The sequence below is a fragment of the Emydura macquarii genome, unplaced genomic scaffold (genome assembly GCF_026122565.2).
Source record: "Emydura macquarii macquarii isolate MOO-44397 ecotype Brisbane River unplaced genomic scaffold, CSIRO-AGI_Emac_v2 contig_2205, whole genome shotgun sequence".
Taxonomy (NCBI): Eukaryota; Metazoa; Chordata; order Testudines; family Chelidae; genus Emydura; species Emydura macquarii.
In genome coordinates this window covers 21,896,007-21,922,586 of record NW_027132342.1, presented here as the reverse complement: position 1 = coordinate 21,922,586, position 26,580 = coordinate 21,896,007, and the positions used below count along the sequence as shown (strand labels likewise).

General features: G+C 49.6%; 2 protein-coding genes across 8 annotated transcripts; one reads left to right on the top strand and one right to left on the bottom strand.

Moving 5' to 3' along the window:
- Positions 1-1,546: 1,546 nt before the first annotated feature.
- On the top strand, positions 1,547-24,233 carry CYREN (cell cycle regulator of NHEJ). 5 transcript variants are annotated; one of them, XM_067559699.1, is made up of 6 exons: positions 1,547-1,565; positions 3,470-3,570; positions 5,671-5,800; positions 6,589-6,655; positions 8,376-8,584; positions 23,725-24,233. In XM_067559699.1, the coding sequence occupies exons 3-6, from the start codon at positions 5,679-5,681 to the stop codon at positions 23,759-23,761; spliced, it is 435 nt and encodes a 144-aa protein (XP_067415800.1). In that variant the 5' UTR covers positions 1,547-1,565; positions 3,470-3,570; positions 5,671-5,678; the 3' UTR covers positions 23,762-24,233. The 5 variants fall into 5 exon arrangements, with proteins under 5 accessions (XP_067415800.1, XP_067415799.1, XP_067415804.1 ...); XM_067559698.1 differs by lacking the exon at positions 1,547-1,565 and having other exon boundaries at positions 3,074-3,570; XM_067559701.1 differs by lacking the exons at positions 1,547-1,565; positions 3,470-3,570 and adding an exon at positions 3,748-3,892.
- On the bottom strand, positions 12,339-21,349 carry TMEM140 (transmembrane protein 140). 3 transcript variants are annotated; one of them, XM_067559697.1, is made up of 4 exons: positions 21,210-21,349; positions 15,857-16,035; positions 15,009-15,149; positions 12,339-13,032 (listed from the first exon to the last, which is right to left on the bottom strand). In XM_067559697.1, the coding sequence occupies exon 4, from the start codon at positions 12,973-12,975 to the stop codon at positions 12,388-12,390; it is 588 nt and encodes a 195-aa protein (XP_067415798.1). In that variant the 5' UTR covers positions 12,976-13,032; positions 15,009-15,149; positions 15,857-16,035; positions 21,210-21,349; the 3' UTR covers positions 12,339-12,387. The 3 variants fall into 3 exon arrangements, with proteins under 3 accessions (XP_067415798.1, XP_067415796.1, XP_067415797.1); XM_067559695.1 differs by having other exon boundaries at positions 15,950-16,035; XM_067559696.1 differs by having other exon boundaries at positions 12,339-13,029; positions 15,950-16,035.
- Positions 24,234-26,580: the final 2,347 nt, after the last annotated feature.

The window sequence follows — 26,580 nt, the reverse complement described above, 5'->3', positions numbered from 1 at the left end:
GGAAAATCATGATCAGTATGATTAATATAGGCCATTAAATCACTCTCTGATTCCTGCATTTAGACCAATAACTTGTGGTTGAACTAAAGCATATTTTCTAGAAAGAAACCCAGGCTTGAGTTAGATGAATTTACTATGTCCCTTGGTAATCTGTCCAATAGTTATTGACCCTCACTGTTCTAAAAGAAAAAGCACCTTGTTTCTAGTCTGAGTTTTTCTGATTTCAGCGTCCATACGTTGGAACTTATGTCTTTGTCTGCACTAGATTGGAGCCCTCTAGTATCAGATACCAAATGCCTTTTTAAAATGCTTCTTCATAAGATGGCAATCTTCTGGTTGTTGGCTGCCATATGCAGTAGCCTGATGCAGTTGAGGGAGGTGTGGGGAAAACTATTTGCACCACTGGAATTATTAACCCAGTAATCTCCATGCACAGTGGCACTGCAATAGGGCAGACTGGTATGCTGATAGACCACAAGGTGTTTAGCCCTGCTCAAAGCAAACCTCATCCAAGTAGCAGCTGGCAACACCCATATGAACTCCTTGTGCATAGGCACAAGGTATTGGACACTTTAGGTTGGGTGGGGGCAGGGGGAACAGAGTGTGTAGCACATCAAGTTTCTGCAATGCAGGCAAAGCTAATGAACCAGTGAAGTAGTATATAGAAGCCAGGTTCTCCAACTTTCACTTTGTCCCTTTTTTAATCTGCTGGCCCCTGTTGTTTCCCTTACTCAGCCATGCAGTTCTCAAGGGAACGTGATTCAGCCCTGCTTCTGGAAGTGGGGGAATAGTGCACAAGTGAAACATTGTAGAAAAAATCCACTCATCCGGTCCAGTGATCTGAAAATCATTAAATCAGATCATAGATTTTGTCAGTCACTAGAGAGATGAAGGAGAATGATCAGAGTCAAGTGCTGTGTGTTTTGGTCTCAACCTGACCTCTGATCAACATACTCCTTTAAGCGGCCATGAAGAGGAAAAGAGAATTCCAGCAAGATGAGGAGACAGAGAGAAGAAATAAGAAAGAATCAATTACTTGTTAAATTGCTCAAGATGAGGCAAAAAGAGCATTGGTCTTTTCAAATTTACCTTAACCTCTTACCCCAGAGGGAAGCAAGGCATGGGTTGCCTTTATCTGTAATGTGCAAATATTTCACACACATTAGATTATGGTGCCTAGGAGACATTTTTTCTGTGACATCAAGAACACAAACTGAAATATACAGAGTGGAAATCGTGAAGCATCCATTTTTTCCCCCTAGGATAATGACAATTTTTTAAAAATTATTAATAATGGATTAAATGGGCCCTCTCAAGGAGTCCAGTATCACAATGGGACACTTTTAAAACTGCTTCACTCTTGTCAGGAGGAAAAGTCATGCTGGCAGCTGTAGATTCTAAAATCACCACCCTGTAGTCACGAGTGTAAAGGATGACTAAGTTCATAAATTATTTAACATTAACTTGACTGCTGTGCAATCTGCCAGCAGAGGGAGCCTATACTAGCAATTCTTGGCCTGTGCTGACTTCCAAGAACCGGAAGATCCAGATCTTGCAACAGGGAGGTAAGATCCTTGGGGTGGGGGGAACCTTGCTGATTCCTAGGTGGAAAAGAGGTAGGGCTCGAAGTGTCACTTTGTTTCTTCTATCAGTGAGTTTTTCTTGATCTATACTAGAGAGTGCTGGTGTACACCCTACAGTCACCTCCCTGCCGACAAAACTGCCTTTTTTTTTGTTGACTAAATAAAGCCACCTGCACGAGAGGCGTAGGGTTCTTGTCCACAGAGCTAAGGTGACAGTGTCAGTGTAGACACTGAATCCCCTTAGAGCGGTGGAGGGGCTGTCATACTTGTCAGTCTGGCAGAGCAGTGAAATTGACAAGTACGTGCTCTGGACTGCAAGCCGGGACCAGGTAAGCCTCCCAGCTCCTGGCTGCCAGCCCCCAGGCTCTGAGCCTGAGGCACAGGGGCTCCAAGCTAGGAATGTAAAAAATAGTTTAATTAAAAATCTATTTAAATGGTCTAAAAATAGAAGGTTTGAATGGTTACCTGCTGGGGGGGGGAACCCAGCTGTGTCTCACCTCTGGCTTCCCTACCAGCAAGAGCTGCCCAGTTTAAATGGTACTCAGCTGTTTAAAATGTTCAAACAGCTGCTTAACCTTTAGCCTTTTACATCCCTTCTCAGCTCGGGGGCACTAGTGGCTGCCACCTCACCGCAAGCCCGGCAGGTGGATGGCTGTTGCCCGGCTCGGAGCTGGGGCTTGGGAGGCCGCCGGCCTACTGCCCCACTGTGAGCCTGGGCCTCGGGGATCCCGCAGGGGGCTGCCGCCCGACAAGCTGAAAGTGAGCTGCTGCAGCTTGCTTCTGGCTGTGACTAGGGAGTGGAGACGTCTCCCCGCAGTTGCCCTGGCTCCCGGCTGGGACCAGGCGTGGAAGGGGCAGCCCCCAGGGAGCCTACTGGCTCCCAGCAGGGAGCTGGGTCTCAGCTCCTCCACTGCCCCTTAGGTCGGTGGAAGTGCTCCTGGTTTGGATATCCTCCACCGACCCCAGGGGAGCCGTGTGGACATCAGCCCCAGCTAGAATGGTGGCTGAAAGTCGACATAAATATAGCCACTTATTTTTTCCCAGTGTAGACAAGGCCTTAGAAGCGTCCATAAGCAGCAACAAGTCCAGCTTAAGAAGGGATTGACAGTGGGGGGAGCGATCCCAACTGCATCGCTGTGTGTCTCCCGGGGTAGGCGCCTGATTTTGCGGCATGTACTTTAAGGCGATGGGCAACAACGCCGGCCTCTGTCCTTTTATGGAAAACTCGCCCATGCCACGTGCCCCGCCCTGCCTGAAAGGGATGCACTCCCCGCAGCCTTCTCCTGACTCCGGGCCCCGGGGCATTCACGGACGGCAATTCCCCCTGTTTAACCGGCCTCTCGAGCTCTTGGCAGAGGCGGCTGCCCCTGGGGGCCGGCCCCGCTCCAGCCTCCGAGCAGCGGTTCACCCTTCCCCAGCCCCACCGCCACGTGGGGTTTGCGGAGTTACTAAACCCGCTGACGTGGGGGGCTCTCCTGGGGGCAACAGGGGGCGGGAGACGCTTCCGAGTGGCGTCTTGGTTTTATTAGCCCAAGAAAAAGCCTGAGCCGGTCTGGTCCCGCGCTGAGCGCGAGCGTGCAACCGAGTCCCAGGAAAGCGTCTCTCCAGCAGCAGCGTGTGTGGGGGGGTGTCCTGAGCAGGCCCCGCCCGGCCTCCACCTGCAAACAGCCCCGGCCTCCTCAGTGCTGGAAAGGAGCGTGCCACGCTGCAAACAAAACGCCTGCCTGGCACTGCCTGCCTGGGGCATGTCCGCAGCGGTGCAGCCCCGCGCTACGCAGGCCCTGCGCTAGCCCCCGAGCGCGGCGGCGCGGGGCGGGGCTTGTCTGCTCCCGGCGCGCGCTCTGCTAGCGGGCGAAGTTTTGCTCCCTTCATTCTCGTACGTGCAGCAGGACGATGGCTGCCAGCTGCAGGAGTGAGCAACGAGCCGCCCTGCCTGGGAGTGACCGATTCGTCTGATGCCCTCCCCCCTTCCCGAGCGTCGTGACGCGTGAGTACAGCGCCTCGCACTGCGATACTAGCCCTCCAGCATTTCCCGGGGTGCAGCCACCACTGTCCAGCCCTCTCCGATGCGTGACTGGTTTTTAGCTGCCATCCAATGGGGAGAGGGCGAGGCGGAGCCCGGTGTCCATGTAACTCGGTCAGGTGGTTTCCAGGCCCAGGCAGCAACAGCCAGGGGCCGCGGCAGGGTGTTGTTTCTGTTTGAACAGAGCTGGTCGCCTGTAATGTTCTCTGCGTAACTGGTGTCTGTGCCCTGCCCTGCCCTGCCCTGCCCTACAGAAACTACACCGGCTGCCCCGGCAGCTGCACAGGCAAGCTCGTGGATAGTGTCTGGGCTTTCTAAGGCAGCCTCTCAGCATCGCTAGGGAGGGCATTGGAGCTGCCCCCTTCCCTCTCTCCCCGCAATGCCCAGCGCTTTTCTGGCAGCTGGTCTAAGGCACTTCCTTTGGGTAAGCAGATGGGAGGGAGCAGCCTGTCTCCCAGCACTAGATCTGTGGGGTTTGTTCCCAAAAGGGACGGGGCAGCCTTTCTGGTGATGCACATCACATTTGTCAGTTTTCACACCTCTGGGAGGGAGGCTCCCTCAGGCTGGGCTAGGCATCGCCCCCCCCCCCCCTCTCTCTCTCTCTCTCTCTCTCATACTGGTGGGTTTTGCAGTGTGTTTTCAGTAGAGAGACGTTTCTGAGCTGTCTGATCCTTGCAGCTCTTGTTCCTGGCTGAGCTATGGAAAGGTCACTCCTTACCTGGTTCCCTAAGGCTGGAGCTGATCTCAGGCTGGTCTGGGTGAGAGCAGTGGTAAAAGAAGGGGGAATGGGCATCAGTTTCCCTAGCACAGGCGAGGCTTCTAGCAAAGCTGTTACACAGATTCCAGCTTTTTATGCTCCTTTCCCTTATCCCTGCTGCTGTGTGACCGGGGCCCAGGAGGCGGCTGGGGGTGTGAAGAGATCATTGGGGGCCGTGTGGTAACACTCACTGCTGAGGTGGTAGCAGCAGAGTAAGTGACTGAGAAAGTGGAAGGAGACTACTCTGTTCCCAAGCAGAGCATTTCATTGTGCCCGCTGCTCCATTGCCCAGCATCACCAGGCCTGGTGACCACAGAAGAAGGAACCCTGCGGGCCCACTTAGAGAACCTGGGACCCAGTGAAGAGGCCGAAACAAGGCACAAAAGCAGGGAATAGGAGCCAGTTTGTGCTCTGTTTAATTCCAGACTTTTCACAACCTGCTTTGGTGAAGTTTTAGCAAAGATGGTGAGGCAGAGCATGCCACAGGAGGGTTTGTACTTGAGGTACAGGTGTGTTCAGTGTATAGGGAACACAGGGTGAATGTTGGTTCAGGTGCATCCAAACCACTGTTCCCATCAGGTTCTTAGCCTCTCCTGCATAGGCCATGTTTGGATTAGTTTATTCCCGCACATAGTAATGTGTGCACATGTAAAGCAGTCCATCTTTAAAGGCCTCCTTTGACAAGCCCTTATGTGAACAAAAATGTTTCATGAAATTATTTGTAATGAAAACAGCTGAGGGAGGGGGGAGGATTTAAATCTTCTCCCTGAAGAGTTGTGAGGCCAACCACAGCCACACTTTATTCACACCAGGGACTGGAAAACAAATCTGATGAGGGGAGGCAATGTGGTCTGAGTGCAGGAATAGCATTTTGGAGCTTCTGATCCTGATTAGGTTGGTGGTTCCGGGCTCATCACTTCTCCTGTCTGATTCAGTCACAGGCCTGAGGAGTAATTAGTTATTGTTTGTACACAGCTAAATGCTAATTCTGCTGGACAAGATGAGGGAAGTACAATAAGTAACTGGCAATAACTAAACAAAAACCAGATCTTCTAAACATGCTTTCAGATGTAGCCAGTCCTAGGTGGGAAGAGAACTCAAGTTTGTTTGAAACGTATTTATTTAGGATATTAACAGGGACCCATTGCACATTTCTTGATGTATTGGCCAGGGATTAATGAATGCTTCTGTTTGGGGGAGGGGATTGTATATAGGACAACACCAGGCAATCAGGCACAATGTTGAGTCCTGATCTGTGTAAGTGGCTGGGTCTTGACTGTGTGCCATTTCCTTTTTAAAATGAAAAGAGCTGGAAATGGCTGCCTCGGAGGCAAAGAAGAGGATCCTTCCGCCCTGGATGGCAGCGAGGGTGGTAGAGCCTAGAAAGACTATGTCAGCAGTGAGACCCAAGAGGAGGAAGAAGACACCTGTGGCAAGGTAAGTGCTTTGTGAAGCCATGCTACCTGGGGCTGCAATCGCATTGGCTCCCATGTGCAAAGCACTGTTGGGGCCTGGTCAACGCTTGGCTAGGAAACCTCCAATGAGAAGCGAGGGTATCACGCGAAGTGGGGATGGAGGCTCCCTCTGGTGTTGTTCCCTGTGTCAGAGCAGCAGGGAGCGCTGTTCTGGAAGAGCCGCTGTCTCCCAGGAGAGATGGAAAACGAAGAGCTGTTTGCTTAGATCTCTCAAAAGCTGGAGCCATGGCTGAATCCCATTTTGGGTATTTACATTCTCTACGAGCTATGTTATTCTTCACTTCCCTCCCTACGCTCCCTCTTGTGCAGTGTTCCCGGTGCTGGATCACTGCGGCTGCATTTGTACCTGAGGCCTGGTCACCCGGCCTCTAAAGTGCTTTGCGATCCTGCAGGGATAACTGTGGTGTGTAAGGGATTGATGATGATGGAAATATATGGAAAGGGATGTTCCAGAAGGGACGTGATTTCTGCTCTGAGCTGAGGTAAATCAGGAATAACTCCATTCAAATCATCAGAGTCACACTGGTGTAAAAGGGGTGGGAGAGCAAAATCGGGCTCCAGCTTTTGATTTCCTGTCATTGAAAAACAGGAACTCGCGGAAACAAAGGCAAACATTACAGTGACCCTTGTGCAGACATTCCTCTGCTGATCGTGTTTCTATGGGGACAGCATTCACATTTCTGTCCATAGCAGCTTCAGTGTTCTCCATCTGACCCCTGCTTTTTTGTTTTCTCCTCTTGACCTTCCCAGGACCGTGACTGTCTATTGTATGAACGAAGCGGAGCTGGTGGACGTGGCACTGGGGGTCCTGGCTGAGGTGAGCCGTGAGGCCTGCTGGTCTATCTCTCTGCCAACGCAGTGGTTTCCTAACATGTCCCTGTCCTGGTGCTTTTGCCCAGTCTAGTTTCAAATGTCTGGCTTCCACCACTTCCACCACTAAATGGAAGCGTTCTCCTTTGTAACCAGCCGCCTCCATTTCAGTGATGCCATGGTCCAGTGTGCGTAAGATCGTACCACGCGCCCATGGAAGCGTTGGGATGTAAGCAACAACAGCGAGTGGGTCAGGCAGGAGGAAGGAATGGGTGACCTGGGCGCTAAAGCATGGGCTTGGGTGGTCTGCATGCTATTTCGTGCTCTCTGACAGACAGGGACCCCACATGGGGGGGGGGGGGGAAGGGTACACTTTACTGGGGCCCCGAGGCTCTAGGGCCCCTGGCCGAGGCTGCAACCCCCATGGGTATGTGTGTGGGAAGGAGCCCATGTTACAAGTTAGTACTGGGCCTGAAAAAATTATGCTTGGGCCCTGCTGACAGATCTCCTGCATGACCTTGGGCAAGCCACTTAATCTCTCTGTGCCTTAGTTTACCCCTCAGTAAGTGGGGTCAATGGTATGCCCCCACCTTGCAGAGCATTGTGAGTTTACTATTTGAGATGCTCAGACTGTGGTGATGAGGGCCACAGGATTGCCTGTGAATAAATGTGTGGAGAGAGGTCCCCTTTGCACACACATGCCCTTGTATCAGCAGGTGCAGAAACAGGATACCTGGTTAACCAGGTTTAGTAGCATGATTTCCAATTTTTTTTTTGGGGGGGGGAGAGGGGAGGGAAGGTTTCTCTGGAATACTGCAATTCCTCGTCCCCCAAGTGTGTCTGCCTGTCCCCCTCCCACACCTGCATCACAGTGATGAACCTTCCTCTGGTGGAGGGAGCCTCCAGCCAGTCAGCCCTACTTCCTATGCCAGAGAGTGAGGGGGGTCTGGAGAGTAAAGGGCTCCGCTTTCCTTCCCGGCCCTGTGAAGGAGACGCTGCCTAGGAGATGCAGGAGCTTGTCAGACACTCACTTGGGTGAGTAAATGCGGCAGTGCTGATTTCATACACCTTGCAGGAGATGGTGTTCATGGCGCCTCACCAACTTTTTCTCTCGTTAGGTCGGCAGCTCCCCTGGGCTCTTTGCCTGGAGTCTCTTGCTTCCTATGGCCCTGATCCTGCAATTAGATCCCTGCAGGCAGATCCTGGCTTGTGCATTGACTTCAGTGGGACTCCCCGTGGGTGTGTGGGTCTGCCCACATGGCTCTGATTGCAGGACTGAGACCCTTAGTTGTTCCTGATTGTTAAAGCTCTCCTGCTCACTCCTGAAGAGTCCTTTATTCCTCAGGAGAGAGAAAACAAATTCCCCTTTCCCCTGTGAGCAGTACAGAGCCTGTGACACTCTTTGAAGGTGTTACCCAAGCTACAGTGTTACCCAAGCTACAGTTTGGTGAGAACACTGCAGTTATCTCTGTTCTGCCTGTCTGAAATTCTCCTGCAGCTTCAGTGGCCACAAGCGGTGTTCTTCACTGCCTGACCTAAGCTTGTGGGTTGTGTTGCTGTGTGCTGTTAAATGGAGTGGGATGCAGTGGCTATTGATCCGCCTTCTGTTGCATTGTAAGAGCTTGGGGACCTGATCCCGGTGGGGATGGGTGTTCTTCCCTCTTGTGTTTGTGACACGCTTTGGGACGAAATGCTTTATGGATATGTACGGTTCTTTTATGTGCCAGGATTGTAAATACAAAGAAACAGAGGAGAATGTTCCATCTGAAAACGAAGAGGAGCAGGAATGCCAGCAAAGGCGGCCGGAGCCTCCATGGAGTCCAGCCAGCGGTGATGGGGCCAGCACCCCTGGGCCAGGCCCCGTGCCCCGCGCTGAGCCAGATGCGCTGGGCTCTGCTGACAGGACAGACTCGGAGGATGAGGATGATGCTTTGAAGTATGTCAGGGAGATCTTTTTTAGCTAAAATCTTGCAGGGTTTTTTTTAAGCAGAGCAAAAATAATGCTGAGTGAGCCATATCAGGGGGTGGGGGGGAGAGACCCTCAGCAGGAGGGGGAAGTGGGGGTGGGGAGAAGACCCAGGCCATAGCTGCAGTGTGCAGGGATGCAGCAGTGTGGCTGTACGCATGCCTCCAATGCTTCCACATTCAAAGTGAGCCCAGAGCAGTGGTGTGGAAAGGGCCCCAGGAGAAGGGAGCAAGAGAGAATGTGTGAGAGGAACTCGCCCTGTCCTGCCTTGCCTTGCCCTGTGAAGAGATGAGCTGCATGGCCAGTGTCTGGTTCAAATATAGCACTTGCCCAGCATGTCTGAGCCTTGGGAACAGCCTGTCACCCACTCCTAACACTCCCTTTCCGCCTTCACAACCCTGTTCCTTGTGGGACAAGTGTCCCCTCCTCCCCATGCCACCTCTCCAGCTGATGCTAAGTGGCCTCCTGGTTGCCAGTGTCTGCGGAGAGGTCATGGAGGCTGAACTCTCCTCCCAGCTCTAGGGTTGGGCTCTCCAGATCAGGGCAGGCACGTTGGGTGGGGGGAAGATTTTGCTGTGCAGCTGCCCTTGATCTACAAATAAACAGTGTGTTCTGCGGGACTGTCAGTGGGGCACCTTTTATCAGTATTATGTTAACTTTTAAAGGTTATTAAAATATTTAATGTCTCTTTTAAAAAAGAAGCATCCATGTGCTCTGCCTGTGCCATGTGACACACCATGCCGTCTACTCCCCCACTTGTTGGTATGATGGCTTTGTTTACCTGATATGTAAATGGACTTGCATCGTCTCTGCTTGATGACCAGGCTGGTCAGAGAAGCAAACGGGTTCCATTTGTCTAGGGCAGACATGTACACAAGCTCCCCCTGCCATGCCTGGTTTAAATGTACTTTAATCATAATTTCTGCTCATATTCCTAACTCTTAATACACAACGTGTACCTCCATCATGCAAGAATATTAGTGAGAGTTATTAGTTTTCAAATGATACCTACAAGGTATATTTTGTAGAAAGATGACACTAGTTGTGTAGAGTGTGAACCCAGATATGTTTAAGGTCACACTGATGCAAGGAGAGTCAGAGCAGGCTGGATGGAAAAGACATGCAAGGGGGGGCACACACTGTCACATTATAGAGGGCAATTCAGAGCATTGAGAGGCTGTGTCACTGCCTGGAACATACACCCAGCCAACATGCTCTGTGTGTTCTGTCTGGTGAACAGCTCTGATTCACTCACTTTGAATCTAACAGCCTTCCAGCAGTTATCACAGACACACTTTTGTCTTTACCAGACTTGGTGAATGTTAGCAGGTGCTCCCAACACCCCACCAAACCCATGTGCCCTGATGTGTCCAGCCCTCTCCTGCGACATCCAGAGGAATAAGAAGATCCATTTTCTCCTTTAAGGAGACAAAACCCACCAACTTGCCATATTAACCACAGTTGACATTCACTTTAGTACAGACACAGCACTGTTGGTTTAGATTAATAGTGAAAAGTTTATTAACAGAAGATGAGCTCAAATATAAGAGAGAGTTAGAAATGGTTACAAGCTCATAAAGGTGAAAAGATTAATCTAAAAGTCTAAAACTTAAGCAAACAAGATTTGGTTCTAGGCTTTGTTCAAAATGGCTTTTCTCACCTCCTGTCTTCCAGCAACAGGGTAGCTGACCCCTTCCACAGGCAGGATCTTTTTCCAAAGCCGCTGGTTCCTTTGTCTTCTTGAGTGAAAGAGAGACTTTGGATACTCTGCCCCTTTCTTGTATAGTCCTGTGAACTTCTGAAATGGATTCTTCTGAAGGTTATATACCTTCCCCCCCCGCCCCCATGTAAAGTTTTTTCAAGCAGTGAAGAATGTGACATGGCATCTGGTGGTGAAGGAGGCACCATGCTTTTTTCTTTTTCCTTCCGCTTGTGTTTACGGTTTCTCACAAACTCCTCTCCCTGCTGTCTTGATGGTTAGGTTTATGACTTGTATGTAAATTGAGGTGAACACATAGGCCTTTGTTTAGCATAGATCTCTTTAACAATTTTTGGTTAGGCAGGGCTGTCTGGTATTGAACAAGTAACATCAAGGAGGGGGAATTCATAACTTTACAGATAATTAATTTCACCATGATGACCTTGACCAATGAGTTACTAGTTTTCAAATGATAGCTCACAAGACACATTGTGTACAAAGATTATTACAATGGTGCATAGGGTGTGAATACAGCAGAGCTCTTCAGTGTGTGTGTGTGTGTGGGGGGGGCCTGGAGGAACATTGGAGGGGTGCGGCAGGGCCCCAGCCCAAAACTCTGCTCCAGCTCCACCCCCCAACCATGGTTCTGGCCTCAGCTCCATCCCCCAGTATTGGCTACCAGCCGTGGTTCCCCGGTTTGGCTCCCGCCCCCACTCCCTGCCTCGGCTGCTGTGGCCCCCGGCTCCTGGTGCTGTTCCCAACTCAGCCTCTGGCCACTGTGGCCCTGCTCCCAGCCGCAGCCCCCGGCTCTGACCGTGGCCCTGCTCCCATCCCTAGCTGCGGGGGATGTGGGTGTAGACAGGGGTGGGGGGAGCGTGACCTAAAAAGTTTGGGGACCACTGGAATACAGGGTGCTTTGAGTCTCACACACTGTTCAACCAGAGAGCAGGTATGGCACCAGCCGAACATGTTTTCCTACAACATTCCACCACCGTGTTCCAATTCTACTCTGTTCCAACCTTGGCCTGAGCCTACCAGACAGTGGGAAGAGGCCCAATGGTGGTTTCTGCCCTGTGGACAACTGTGACCTACAACCTGTCTGGTGATGCCACTATCTCATTTACCAGGAACAGTTAGCTGCGGGGTGACACTTAGTTCCATTCCCTGCTTGTAGAGACTAAATCTGTGCCACCAGGAGGGTTCAGCACCTGTATCCCAACCTGCTGAGCTGCATTTCCTGCCATGTTAACATTTGTGCTTATAAAATATGAGCAACTCATTTGAAATACTTTGAAGGCTTGATTGCAAACTGCTGTGCTGGAGAAGGTTTGAGACCTTCATGGGTTTGGCCTCCTCTTTTTCAGTCTCCTGTCTAAGATCGAACATAGTAACACATTTTTTACATCCTTTAGTGGGGACCAGATTATCCATGCAGCAGATGCAATTACCTAATAGACAGAGCTAGAAAAGACCTATGACCCTTTCCTGATCTCCCTTTGTTCCAGGTACTGCTGATGTAAATGGCATGCTCATGTCTAAACCTCCTTGGTTTTATAGCACATAGGCATCAGACATGCCAACACCCACAAGCTCTCCTGCAGGATGCGGTAACCCTTCTTCTCTGTTTGATTGGCTCTGGGGGCTAATCCTGGTTTGTCTTACAGCTTTTGTCTAGTACTTAGTAAAGGCAAGTTGCAGAGAATTCTGTACTATGACTAGCCATCACCCCTGCTATATTTGCCTTATTCAGTTCCCTTAAGGGTACTGCCCAGGCCAGAAGAGTCATTTCTCCATCCACCAACCTCACTTTAAAGCATTAACTCACTTTATCCTGTTGCATTTGGTGTCACCAGTTGTGCATTACATAAGCTGACTGTAGTAGAGCTGAAGGTCTCCTAGATTAACTGCCTGACAAACTAAGTAATATAATTTGTTTCGGACCAATGCTAGAGATCAGTAAACAAGAGCAAGCTATAGGCTGACTCTCAGATGATTATAAAAACTTGTGTAAGTTCCTACAGGCACTTAAATTCATTGCCACCCGCTAGCACTGCATCTTCCTCCCTTTCTGCCTTCACACCTTCAAGGGTGGGAGCTGCTTCTCAGGGGGAGGGCTGCCCTTTGAAGGACCAGGCTTGAACCACTTAAGGTACGCAGCTGCAGCAAAAAGCTGGAGCAGCAGCAGGGCCTGAGCCCCAACCAGTGCCAGGAAACCCCAGCTGAGTTCAGAGCATTGAATCCAAACCCTGGTCTGGAACAGAAACAAGCTGAGACCACCAGACAGAAGCACAACTGAGATGCCCTGCACCACAAGGTTCACTTCCCATGCCTCTCTGGTGTTCACACATTTGGCCTGCATGATAAAAAAGGGGGAGAAGAGACAGAGGACTTGGACAAAGTAAACAGAGACCCTTGTCAGCACCATCCCAACCTGGCCAATACCCATCTCTATCAGGTCCTTGAATTCTAGGCACTGCAACTCTCCAGTTGTCTGGTTCCAAAGGCAGAAGTTATAGAAGCCGATTCTTTTGTTGGGAAGGTTGACGATGTTCCCTGCTTCCCAAATCAGGGCATACAGCATCAGTATAATGGCCCCTGCAGCCAGGAGGCACATGATCCAATAAAGTAGGCGAGCCCCAATTTTCTGCTGCAACAGACCCATTCTGGTTTCCGTACTAGCTCCGTAAGACCAGAGGAGTACCCTCCTTGAAGACTCCTGCTGTGAAATATGAATGGGAGAGCTCTTAATTTCAGTGTTCATGCCACCGATCCCACAGGCCCAGGCAGCAAACTAACAGAGGGAATGGTGCAACACTTTCTCATGGCTGGCCCACTAGAGGATAACCACTTACTGTTGCTAAAGGAGGCAGTTTGTTAGCTGAAGGGATAGGGGTCTGTAGTGTGGGGGCTGAAGGGCGCAGGTTTAAAGGTTGCTGAAAGCCTATATGAGGGGCTGTTACACACACTGTTAGTTACCTTCCTCTGGGAACAAGCAAGGGACGAAATGAACAAATTCTGTGAACTAACAAGGGGACCGTTTAAACATTAAACTAGACGCAAACAAGATTTCCTGGACTGTGGGGCAGGGGCCTGGGTCCAAAGGTTAGAATTCCAACTGCCTGTGAAGTGGGGGGTCTAGTTCAAAATGTGACTAGAAATACCCTCCTGGGACTCTGTTCTCTCAGCAATCCCACAGCCAGTTTGCTCCAGTGACAAGCCAAGAGACTAGGCCAGCCCTGCGCATGCCCCCTGGGATCTACTGCTCAGTCTGTGCTCTCCCTTCCTTTCATGTCAGTAGCAGTAATGAAGGTTGGCTGACGATGCATGAGACAGACCACAGGCTCTGTCCCCCTTCCATAGCTATGCTGGCTGGGCAGTGCACATTGGAGTACAAACAGGGCTATAGCACTCGTGTCAGCAGCAGGAGGGACTGACACACAGTTTTGTGAAGTGAGGACAGGTCACTTGGCCTCAGTTCCTTGTCTGACTCTAACCCTGCTGGAGGGTTGGCGTCCTAGAGGAAGCAACACATTTAAGCTGCTTTAGGAAGTTGGTGATTTTTCCAGTGACCTCCCCCACAGCGACGCTGACAAGTTCTGGAAGGAGTCACATCCATTTAGCCTCAGCTGACGGCACCGTGCTATGGGACCTTATGGAGATGGGGGAGAGCATGGGGGCTCCCAGAGCACAGCTCCACAACCACTTCATTGTTCCAAGTCTCCTCCTGCAGTATTGGGGGGGGGCAACAGTGCTGGCGCACACAGGCAGCAGGAAACCAGCAGAAACACCCAGCTTGGAAACCCCGTTGTCAGCAGGGGCACTCTAGAGATAAGGAACAAGCTTCCTCCAGCTGCTTCTGAGAAGTAAAGGCAAATGGGCCAGATGCTGACTTTTGTGCATATGTACACACACCCCAACCCCCATTGACTTCCACAGGGGATGGTCAGCCAGCTGAGAAGGCAGAATTGGGCTCCAGAGCCATATATATGGATGGAAGAAAGAGCATGGATGGTCTATAACTGTTCCATTCATGCTTTACTGGACGTGTACCCAGTTTCGCCCAGAGGGAAAGTGAAAGTGCCTCACTGAACAAACATGCTAGCATGGCTCCACCTGATACGGTATCAACAGCTGTAAAAAACAATGCACTATTATGCCCTGCCTCTGAAAACAAACACTCAGCAAAGCAACTCCTAGGCAAAATGGCCACTGGGCACTGGTTGGGAGATGGGGAAGGGCTGAGCAGTGCCAGGTTGTTTACTGCCAGTTCCACAGTCCATTAGCCAGCTGTGTGTCTCTCTTCACCCTAAGGACCACAGGCATTCTATATGCAGTTACACCAGGGGGCTCCTCAAGGGGGGACCGTCCAGATACAAACTTTTAGACTTCTCTGCTGGACTGGGTGGTGGGTCAGTTTTTATTGGTTGCCAAGCTTGATAGCCTGGGAGCCTTGGTGCCATTTACTGTAAATGCCTAGTTAAGTCGCATTATCACCTGTTACCCAAAAAGACTTTTGCTTTCAGTTCTGTTAAAAGGAAGCACTAATCATAGAAAACAAACACAAGGGGGGGAGGGATTCCTAATGTTGGATGTAGGTATGGCAATTAGCTGCGTCCCTCCCTCTTGTGAGTCTCAGCTGAGTTAACTAAGCAATCTGACTTTGGCCTCTAGGAGACAGGTGTTGTGGGAACAAACCTGTAGTGGCCCTTCCTCTCTCCCGCTCCTTCAGCCTGACTTCTTGGCAGACTTCACTCGCCACTTCTCTCTGAGCTCCTTGACTTCTTTTCAGTTGGTTTTTTTTTTTTTTTTTTTTGGTGGAGGGCTTTTTGGTTGGTGCTGAAAAACAAAACCAAAGGTAAAAAGAGCGTCCTCAGGGAAAGGGATCGGCAAGAACAGCTACCTCAGCCTCTCAGGGATGACTTGCTGTTTGGGTTTGCATGTCGATCTCAATAAGGGACTGGGTGTGAGCGTGGGTCCATCTACTCCATGCTTGGCTTTAAACCCTTCGCAGAGAGAGAGAATTTGCCTCCTCAAGCATAGTCCCTTAAATTGATTCCCTTTGGCAGGGCCTCCTCCCCTATGTATCCTGCCTGCCCTCCCTCAATTTAACAGATCCTCTCTCAGACGTTTGCTTCCAAGTCACCATCTTTCTGCTAGTGAGGACTCAGCTGAGCTTCCTTTGGATCCTGCCGTCAGCACTGTCATTGAGCGACCCGAGACACAAGCTCTCTGGCTTCTCCCATGGCCGGCTGACTCTCACATGGGGAGGAGATGCAGTTAAAACCTCTCTCATCTATGAGCTCAAGCCATGTTTTCAGTGCATCACTGTGGGCCAACTGCACTGTGCTCAGGACCCCGGGCGTGGCTGCAACATAGGTGGTTCCTGAAACTCCTCAGTACTTCCAGCCCCTGCACTGAGAACCCAGGACAGGGATCTGAACCCACGTAGCCCATACATCATTAATAGCCAGGAAGCAGGTCTCTGCACTAAGCAACAGACCGCTAGCCTTCTTTCTGCTATTTGACAAAGATTTAGCACTTACAGTGTAGGTGCTGTGTCCCCCCGCACCCAGCTCACACACAATTGGGAGGTGAGGGGGCCTGAGTCGCTAAGCATTCCTTTACGCCATCAATACCTCACTTCAATTGGCGAGAGTGTCCCTTAGGGCTTGCCTGGAGATGCCGGAATGTGCGCCTGTGCTTGCCAGCGGGGTCCAGAGCTCTGAAACAAATATAACCACACAAACAGCTCAGAAGTGTGTGAGAGCCAGAGCCAGAGCACTCTGCAGGGAGGGGACTACAGGGCGGGTGCCTAGTTGACTAGATGAATAGTTTCTCATTGATTTCCACTTAGGACCCTCTGCCACCCTCCCCAAAAGACCCTGGTTTCTTGCTGCAGCCTACCTCATCCAAAGAATGGTGAGACTGGGGTGGGTCACAGCAACAAAAAAACTCCAAACTACTTGGCTGACTTGGGCTTCTTGGGGATCATGGGGCGGGTAAGGAGCTGGGTGTGGGAGCAGGTGCCGGGCAGGCAGCCCAGGGGGAGTTGGGCACCAGAGTGGGTGCTGGGCACAGGGGAGGGTTGGGTGTGGGTGCTGGGCAGGCAGTCTGGGGAGGCCTGGGTATAGGAGTGGGTGTCTGGTCATGGGGCGGGAGAGGAGCTGCACATGGGAGTGGGTGCTGGGTAGGCAGCCAGGGGAGGGCTGGGTGTGGGAACAGACGCTGGGCAGGTAGCCTGGGTATGGCAGTGGGTGCCTGATCCTGGAGTGGGAGAGGAGCTGGGTGTGGGAGCGGGTGCGAGGCAGGCAGCCTGGGAGGGGGAGGCTGGGTGTGGGAGTGGGTGCTGGGCAGGCAGCGGCGCTGGATGAGCCAGTGTTTAGTTATGAGTCAGTAACTGGACTTGGCAGGATTGGATAGATGTCGGTAACGTTGATTTCAGCTGACACAGGGAAATCAATGCATGAAATGGGATGGGTAACAGCTGGTGGGAGTGCCGACTCCCCCACTTGTGCCTGCAGAGAGCGGGTGGCACTGGCCCTGCAGTAGCACAGGCAGCCCTCTGCAGCTCTGCTGTCACAGCCCCCATCCCTCCCTCCTGAGGCAGGGGCGGAATTCAGGGGTCCTGATTCACCCCAGCTGGTGCTGACGCAGGGCCCGGCTCAGGGATTGAGGGGCGGGAGGCATCTTGCACATTGTGTATTCTGGGGCTGTTGGGAGCCAGTTTGGCCCTGACACTGTTCAGGGCAGCCCTGAGGGCTGCTCTCTGTGTGTGCCCCAGTTGCTATGGCATAGCCAGGGTGAAGGAATGCCCCAGCCACCCCTCCTGCCTCCAGCTACTCATGGATAGGTATGTGCAGAGCCAGTTCAGTGCCTGGTGGGGGCCCCCTGAACTGGGGTATTCTGTGGGACAGGCCTTACAGCTGCTTTGAAATCCCTTTGTGACAGCAAAGATGAACCAAAGGCGGGGAATCTCTCATGGGCAGATGAATGGCTGAGCTGACCCCACTAGGATTTAAACCTGCATGTTATTGGTGCCATTATCTGCCACCCAAAGAGCGCACATATTCTTCCAAGACCAGGGAGTTTCAGCTTAGAGCAAGGGGAAGAACAAAGACAGGAAAGAACTGTGTGTGTGTGTGTGCATGCGTATGTGCGTGCATGCCTGCTCGTCCATCCATCCCCAGCGTCTTCAGTGACTGCCGCTCAAAACGGCTGCCTCTCCCTGCTGGCAGTACAGTTCTTTAGATATTTAAAAGGTGCAGGAAACAGAAAACAAAGACATCAGTTACATAGTTCAATACACACCCCCCAGCAACCATTTTAGGTGGGCACCACTGGGGCCTGTCATCAGGGATGAAATCTTCCTCTCCTGCTCCCATGTGGTAATTCATCAAAAGGCTCTGTCCCTGGTGAAATAGCATTCCTTGCTAAATATCACCAAGGACAGGGCCCTACCTGCACCAGTATTGGGAGGGTCTGATGGTCTTGTCATTTTCTACTACATCTGCTTGTTCCTTCACTCCCCTGGGTTGCATGGACTCGGGTGCCCCATAACAGAGGTTAGGATCTGCGTAAATTAGGCAGCTCTCCGAAACAAGATCAGTTGCCCAACCCTTTCTTACTCTGAAACTATGCTCTGGTTCTGCTTGGACAAGGACAGCCAGAGAGAGAGTGGGAAACAGAGGAAGGAGAGAAAAATCAGAGCAGAGGAGACACCAGAGAAGAGGAAAAAATTTGACAAGGGAAAAACCTGCAGAAGATCCATGCCACCAGAAACAGCAGCCTGCCAGCCACAGGTGTGAGAGCCTGCTCTGAGCTTTAGGATTTGGCAGAAGTAACAGAGAGTGGCTAAGTCACCTGACCCAAAGTAAGCACTCTGAAGAGCTAAACCACAATGAAAATAAACAAGGAAAGGGGGAGAAGGGGAAAAGTATCCTTTCCTGTTTCCTCTGCATTCCAGATTAATCTCCACTCTCCTGAACATCTCTTGCGCCTGCTTACAATGCTTCCAGATTGCATCTATTTTTCATTCTGGAGAACATGAATCAGAGCAGCTGTCACCCTTGCCCACTATTTGAAATTGAAAACAATCAGCAGCTCATACGTGGTCCCTTGACATCTGTTTTGCTCTCTGGGCCCTGCCCTATGTCATTTTGAAGCAGCTGTAGTGCTGTTCCCTACGTATTGATCTCTGCCAGATCTTAGCCAAATCATTCTGGAGCCACCAAAGCTAGTCAATGCAAGATGCCAATGAGAGGAGTGTGTGCTAAGAACCCCTACTGTCTTGGAGATAGGTACCTAAATCCAGGCTGCAAGGAGGTGCTGCTAGCAATCCATGACTAGGAACCCGCTGCCTGGAATCAGGCAGCTTAGACATCTAAACTGCATCTTGAGGGAAGGAGTTAAGCGCCTGCCTCACTCCACACAAAACAGCAACACCAGGGAGAGGATGTTGGCTGAGGAGGTGCTCTGTGACTGTGGGGCCTTTTTCTGTTCCGCTGCCCGATCACACATCTGGGCAGCATTCCTCTGGACCGCGTCCGCTGGCTCCTTGGACACCTTTGAGGAGCAGTGGGTGCTGTCTGGGGTTCTCTGCTCCATGTCCCCTTCAGATTCCCTCTGTTTCACCTTTTGACCGTCACGCTCGTTCCTGTTTTCTCATTTGTTGTCCCCCCGCATTCAGTTGAGTCCTGGGCTTAGTAGCACCTCCCCTTAGGCTGGGAGAGGGGCTTTCATGGGCATCCCCACGCCCAAATCGTTCACACAAAACAGTCAGAGGAATTGCCTGGGAGGGGAGACCCCTGTTTAAAGCCTCTTTCCCCCTCTGGTAGAAAGGGGAATACTGATCCCAGGCCTCCCATGTCCCATGCAAGTGCTCTAATCTCTGGGCTAAAAGTTAGAAGGTGGGCACTTTCTCCCCCGAATTTTGAATAGGACCCAATCCAATAGGTGGTCTCTGAGCATGCCTACAGGATCAGGCCCACATGTAAGTTAGACTGCTCAGCGCCTAAATGCTGGTCTTCCTCCCTGGTGTGGGACTTGCTCTGGGGCTTAGGTGTCTGGACACCTAGAAGGAGGCAGCAGCACGTGCATTCAGAGGCAGAACCATAGGGGAGAGGGAACTTTTGCTCTGAAAATGTAGGTGCTGCGTGAGATTAGGATTCAGTGGGGGCTTTCTGGGTCATAATGGAGGCAACACTGGGACTTAGGTGCCTAAACCCCAGACTTAAACATCTTTGTGGATCTGGGCCCTAGTGACCACTTGTAACATGAAAAGTAAAAACAACAGGGGCTGATTCTGCTCTCAATGATTCTGTTTTTTCATGGTTATATTACTCCTTTGAAATCAATGGTGTTGCTCACGAGTTGCCCGAGTGTGAAAATCAAGCCCAGGAGATGTAAACAACAGTGTTAGGGACATTTGACTGTGTCAAATGCATGGAAGTTAGGTAGATAGGATACAGAAATGCTAATCATAGAATCATAGAATATTAGAGTTGGAAGGGACCTCAGGAGGTCATCTAGTCCAACCTCCTGCTCAAAGCAGGACTAACCTCAGCTATATCATCCCAGCCAGGGCTTTGTCAAGCCTCAGCTTAAAAACCTCTAAAGATGGAGATTCCACCACCTCTCTAGATAACACATTCCAGTGCTTCACCACCCTCCTAGTGAAAAACTTTTTCCTAATGTCCAACCTAGACCTCCCCAACTGCAACTTGAGACCGTTGCTCCTTGTTCTGTCATCTGCCACCACCGAGAACAGCCTAGCCCCATCCTCCCTGGAACCCCCTTTCAGGTAGTTAAAGGCCACTATCCCCCTCATTCTTCTCTTTTGCAGACTAAACAAGCCCAGTTCCCTCAGCCTCTCCTCATAAGTCCTGTGCTCCAGCCCCCTAATCATTTTTGTTGCCCTCCGCTGGACTCTCTCCAACTTGTCCACATCCTTTTTGTAGTGGGGGGCCCAAAACTGGACACAATATTCTAAATGTGGCCTCACCAATGCCAAATAGAGGGGAATAATCACTTCTCGTGACCTGCTGGCAATGCCCCTCCTAATGCAGCCCAATATGCTATTAGCCTTCTTGACAACCAGGGCACACTGCTGACTCATATCCAGCTTTTTATCCACTGTTACCCCCAGGTCCTTTTCTGCAGAGCTGCTGCCTAGCTCGTCGGTCCCCAGTCTATAGCTGTGCATGGGATTCTTCCTTCCCAAGTGGAGGACTCTGCACTTTTCTTTGTTGAACCTCATTAGATTTCTTTTGGCCCAATCCTCCAGTTTGTTTAGGTCCTTCTGTATCCTATCCCTACCTTCCAGGGTATCTACCACTCCCCCCAGATCTTTACTTTTTCAATCAATTCAACTAACATTCACAAGTAGAAATATAATTCACAATGGAAAAAAAAAAAAAAAAAAAAAAGAGTGGAAAGTAGTTTCAGGTGCTTAACCTAGTCTTGAGCCTAACTGCCTATTTCTGTGATTCTTTTCAGTCCCCTTTTTCCCTTTAAAATTTTTGCTTTTACTTCCCTCTTGCTGTGCAAAAATCCCATGCAAACAAGGGAAGCTAACTATACAGAAAACAGGGTCAAATTCACAGCATAAACAACAGGGGAAACTGACTCTGATGAAACTAACTATACCCATAGTGCTGTCAAATACACAAAGTAATCAAACTGGAAAAATAAATATTTTTCCCTGATCTCTTTCAATTAGACTGATCTTAGGCGTTACATGTAACAGCAGTAGGTAAACAGTTCAAACAGAAGTAGGATTTTTAAATTGATAGTGTCCCTTTAAAAGATTCAGGAGGGAATGAAGTACTGTTTTTTTGCATGCACAGTATAATCTCAAAGAAAAAGACATTGCTCATAGCCCCCAGGGAAGTTACTTACGTGAGGGGCACCATGGTGCTGTCTGCTGAATCCAAAAAGAAACAACAAGAGGCAGCACGTAAAGTCCCGTTCAACTGATCCTCTTTACTATAGTTCTAGAGTCCTGTCTTTTTGGTGGATGGAGAAGCTCTCTCACCAAGTGTAAGGCGAAACTGAGTTCTCAGTGTTCTGATCACGTGAGGTTATTTACTTATGCTGATGATCTTTTGCACTTGCACAACACTCACTCAGCAGATTTCACTTTCATTTTGACTCTTTGGGAGTTCCCACACAATAAGAGTTTAATAACATGTTCTGTGTCACATGAATGGATTAGATTACTGTTGCCATGTCCTATTGTTACACGATTTACAAAACAAATGTAGCATGGTAGCTGGAGTTTTCAGGCAGATTTGCATTTATTTATTTCTTCTATTGCTCCTAAAAAGGGGTTACTTACTAAGAGTAAAACCAGGTTTCACTAGAAACTTGGCAGTATAGCAAATGTCAGTTATGGGTGTGATTATTTTTTACAACTTTTCTATTCCAGCAAAAGCCCTAATCTAGATAGTTACATGGACCTAAAAGTTGGCTTTTGCTGGGGTAGCTTATTTTGCTTGGGGAATAGATATAAGCTACACTGCAAAAGCAGTTTTTTGCAGGTATATGCAGTATTGACAGTAGGAGGGTTTGGACATACAACTATACCATACTAGCTTTTCTAGTGTACACTCTGGCCTAACTTCTGTCTTCTGAGTCACATTGACCCTCCTTTCTTCCCTGTACTTTGTTTCCCAACTTTCAGTATGGCTTCTGGTGATAGAGAGGATCTGACTGTACACTGACCTTCTCACACAAACACACAGCCCATTGTCTATGAAATTCTAGGTCTCTAAGGAACTGTGCACAGTGGCTATCTGCCAACTACTTCTTAGGCCTGATCTACACTACAGATTTTGTCGAACAAAGTCGGCTTTTTGCACCAAAATAGTGGTGGTGTACACACTGCATCCCCCGCCCCCTCTGCCGACCCAACTCCCGATTTTGAGACAAAATAAAACCACCTCAACGAGAGGCATGGTGGTTTTTGCACCAAGCTTTTAGTGACAGTGTCAGTGAAGACACCGCACTTGATTATATTGCGGTAAATGGCCTCCAGGAAATGTCCCACAATGCCCATCCTGACCGTGTTGGCCATCAGTATGAACTCCGCTGCCCTGCAGCCATCTGCCCTTCCCCCTTTAAAGTCCCAGGAATTTTTGAAATTCCACTTCCTACTTGGTCAGCAGGGAGAGCTCACACCACATCTTCCCAGCTGACCATGGTGGCTCCACACACCAAACACTCTCCCGCTTGGAGCACACCGGAGCTTCTGGATCTGATTGGATTGGGGAGAGGAGGCTGTGCAGTCCCAGATCCACTGCAGCTGAAGGAACTTCAATATGTATGGTCAAATTTCTTGTTTAATGACAGAGAAGGGCTATGACCGGGACACGCTGCAGTGCCATGTGAAAATCAAGGAGCTGTGGCAAGGGTACCAAAAGGCTAGGGAGTCAAACAATCGCCCTGGTTCAGAGCCAAAGACCTGCCACTTCTATAAGGAGCTGGAAGCCATCCTCAGCGGTGACCACCTCCCCGAGACCCGTGGGTAGTGGTCACCTGACTCAACCTTGATGAAGTTGCGGACAAGGAGGTTGAGTTGGAGGACAATGCAGAGCAGGGGACTTGGTCATTTGGTGACATGAGGGCTGAGGACCTCTTCTTGACCTCGGAGGGTTTGAGCCAGTCCCAGTCCTCCAGCTCTGGCAGGCAGGATGCAGGAGAGGGAAACTTAGGTTGATTTTTTTGAGCTGATGCTGCTCGGTTACTTCAGGTACACAGTCCTTTGCTTGGTTGTATTATACAGCTGGTTGAAGGGATAGAAATGCACAAGAGTAGCTGTGTTTGCATGTGCTGCCCGTCCCCCTGTTCAGCTAGGCAGTGTGGTGGAAGTGTGTTAATGCACACTGAGATTTCGTGGGAATCCTCCAGAGAGATCTCTAGGAAACTCTCCTGAAGGTACTCTCCAATCCTCTCCCAGAGATTCCTCGGCAGAGCTGCTTTGTTTCTTCCCCCGTTGTAGGAAACTTTCCTGCACCAATCACAATCACTAGTGCAGTGACCAAAGCGGCACACAGGTGAGCAGCATAGGGACCTAGTTTGAAACTGCTCACCTGGAGAAGATGCACCCTAGCATCCCTGTTTATTCTCAGGAGTGACATATCGGCTTCTATGGCCCCTGCCTGTGGAAAATGGTGGCACAATTTGAAATTTTGTCACTGTCTACCTGCATCAATACCCCAAACAATCACCAAAAACCTTTTCCCCAGCTTGAGTACCCCCTCCCCCCAGGCACAACTCACCATGCCTTGGTTGATCATTGAGCTGTGCGCTTGCCAGGGAACAGTGAGAAAGAGCTGTATTCTACAGCAATGCATCAATGCTGTTATTGAACTCACAATCATACTTCTGTTCATTGTTTATTGTGCTTCTATAGATATGCCTTTGAGGGGAAACTGCTCCGCATCTGCTGAGTGCCTGTGTCTGATAAGAAAACAACCACAGAGAAGCAAAGAGATTTTCCAAGAACTCCTCCAGTCCTCTAAGGCAGGGAAAAAAAGAAAAAAGTGTATGGAGACATACTGTGTCCGAAAATCAGAAAATTGATAGGCGGGAGAGGAGGGAAAACCAGGAGCGAGTGATAGCAGGTCATGAGTGCATGATAAAAGCCACAGAGGAGCAAACGGAGCTGCTAATGTCACTCATAACACTGCACACTGAATTATTGCATGCTCGTCCCCCCTTGCAGCTAATACAGAATTGCTTTCCATGGCCTCCCCAAACTCCATCCACACGTTTCTATCAAACTCCCAATCCATCTCGGACTCTGTTCACTTCACCCCTTCAGACGGCTTCCAGAACCATACCTGGACTTACACCCAGCTGTCATAGCTCTCACTGCATCTCCCTATTTTCTCCCCTCCAGCCCAGCTTTTCGTGTGTATTGTGAATAATTGTTATTTAATAAAGACAATTTCTGTGAATAAGCAATCTTTATTTGTCTCTTGCACATGGTGGTTGCATCTCATATTGATGCACAGTGCAAACTGGATGGCAGTCATAGCATGGGACTGTGCTATTTACAGAGACACCTTATTGATGCTCATTATCAAAACAGTTCCTCAAGGCCTCCCTGATTTCAAATTTCCCCCTTCCCTCTTTGTGCCCCTCTAATACCCCTGACATCTTGTTGTTCATATTCAGCCGGAAGGTGATCTGCCTCTGCCTCTGCGCTCCACCAGGGGGAAACATTTCACCCTTAGCGCCACAAATATTATGGAGCACGCAGCAGATGGCTATAACCATGGGAATATTTTCCTCATTTAGGTTTAAACTGGCACCTGCTTAACTTGTTATTGAAATGGTCCTTGCTTCTATCCAGGTTGCCAATATAAGGCTTCATGAGCTGTGGCGATAAGGGGTAGGCTGGGTCCCCCAGGATCACTATGGGCATTTCAACATCCTCCATTGGAATCTTTTGGCCTAGAAAGAAAGTCCCTGTTTGCAGCTTTCTGTACTGGCCAGTATTCCTGAAGATGCATGTGTCATGCACCTTCCTTGACCAACCCACGCTGATGTCAGTGAAACGCCTACAGTGATCCACAAGTGCCTGCAGTACCATAGAGAAGTATCCCTTTATTGATGTACTTCATTGCAAGATGGTGCGGGGTCAAAATTGGGATATTCATGCCATCTATTGCCCCACCACAGATAGGGAATCTCATCATTGTGAAGCCTTCCACTAGTTCATCACATTTCCAAGACTTACAGTCCTTCAAAGCAGAATGCGATTAATGACCCTGCACACTTGCGATAACACAGCTCCAATGGTGGACTTCTCAACTCCAAACTGATTAGTGACTAACCAGTAGCAGTCATGAGTTGCCAGCTTCCACATGGCAATCACCATGTGTTTCTCCACTGAGAAGACAGCTCTGATTCTGGTGTCCTTGTGCCGTAAGGCAGGGGTAAGTTCCAGGTAGTTGGCTTGGCGCATCTGAAAGTTCTGCAGCCTCTGCTTTTCATCTCAAACCTGCATAACAATGTGATCCCACCACTCAGTGCTTGCTTCATGTGCCCAAAAGTGGCGTTGCGCCATGTGCAGATGCTCTGCGAATGCAAACAGTATTCTGGTGTTGTTTGTTTGCATGGCACACAGCAGGTCAGGCGCCTTGTATTCCAGTTCTGATTGGGAGCTCATGATATACTGCATGACCAGCTGTGAAGTGTTCAGAACGTTGACAACAACAGTGGAGAGCAGTGCAGGATCCATCCTTTCAGATTATGATGGCGGGTGCTCAGGTAACTGGGGCCGTTGAAAAATGCTGTGAAACGCAGTTGGAAACCCATGGAATGATGGGACAGAAATCACTGCATAATGGGACGTTGAGCCCACACCCACTGCGATCCTCTTCGCTTTCCCACAACTCCAAGTGGCACAAGGTAGTGAGTTGCACAGTGGGTAGCTGCCCACAGAGCACTGTCTCAATGTCAGTGCTAAAACTCCAACTGTGGACACACTTTGTCGACATGTGTGCTGTGTGGACAGGCACAAGCATTGTAACTACAGCGCTTTTTGATCATCACTGTAGCTTGCCTCGACAAAGCTTTCTAATGTAGACAAGGCCTTAGAAAAGTTCAACGTATAGCCATGTGGCTAGGTAGGCAACTCTTACTGTAGTGCTATATGGAGGCAATGACATGAAGGAGAACAATACCTACCTCAAAGAACTGTGGTGAGGATTGGTTACATGATCTCTTTAAAGTGCTTTGAATATGTAAATAAATGCTACATATTAATTTTACCTTGAACAGATTCAGTCAGGAGACTAGATCAGAATTGTAGATCAGAGCCCCAGAAAAAAAATCAGCATTACATCAGCTTTTTGAACTCTGATACTTCCAGTCTTCAGTGAGTCATCCAAAACTTTGCAAAATCAGAGAGCGGTAAAAGAGGTTTTTTTTAGCTTTGGGATCTTGGAATCATTAGTCACAGAAAAGAGCATATTCAGAATTGATTCACTTCTATTGACACAGTGTAGAATAAACATGGACTATTAAATGGAATGTTAACCTGTTCCCCATTCACACTACCAAATCATTTACACAAACAAGTGGAAGAATTAAGTGCCTTGAAGCAAAAATATTCACTTTTACTCAAATTTTAATTTGCTGAAGAAAGCACCCTGAACTCGCCATGTCCAAAATTCATACAGCCCAGACTGGGCGCTGTGTAACAGTGACTTAAAAAAGAAGATTAAAGAAAAAGACCAGTAACTAGAGAATGTAAAAG

What these genes read in the sequence shown, in the direction of transcription:
- TMEM140 (XM_067559697.1), bottom strand. Translation starts at nt 12,975, where the DNA reads ATGGGTCTGTTGCAGCAGAAAATTGGGGCTCGCCTACTTTATTGGATC.
- CYREN (XM_067559699.1), top strand. Translation starts at nt 5,679, where the DNA reads ATGGCTGCCTCGGAGGCAAAGAAGAGGATCCTTCCGCCCTGGATGGCA. An exon ending in AAGAAGACACCTGTGGCAAG is followed by an intron (nt 5,801 to 6,588) that starts GTAAGTGCTTTG and finishes TGACCTTCCCAG; the next exon opens with GACCGTGACTGTCTATTGTA. An exon ending in CACTGGGGGTCCTGGCTGAG is followed by an intron (nt 6,656 to 8,375) that starts GTGAGCCGTGAG and finishes TTTATGTGCCAG; the next exon opens with GATTGTAAATACAAAGAAAC.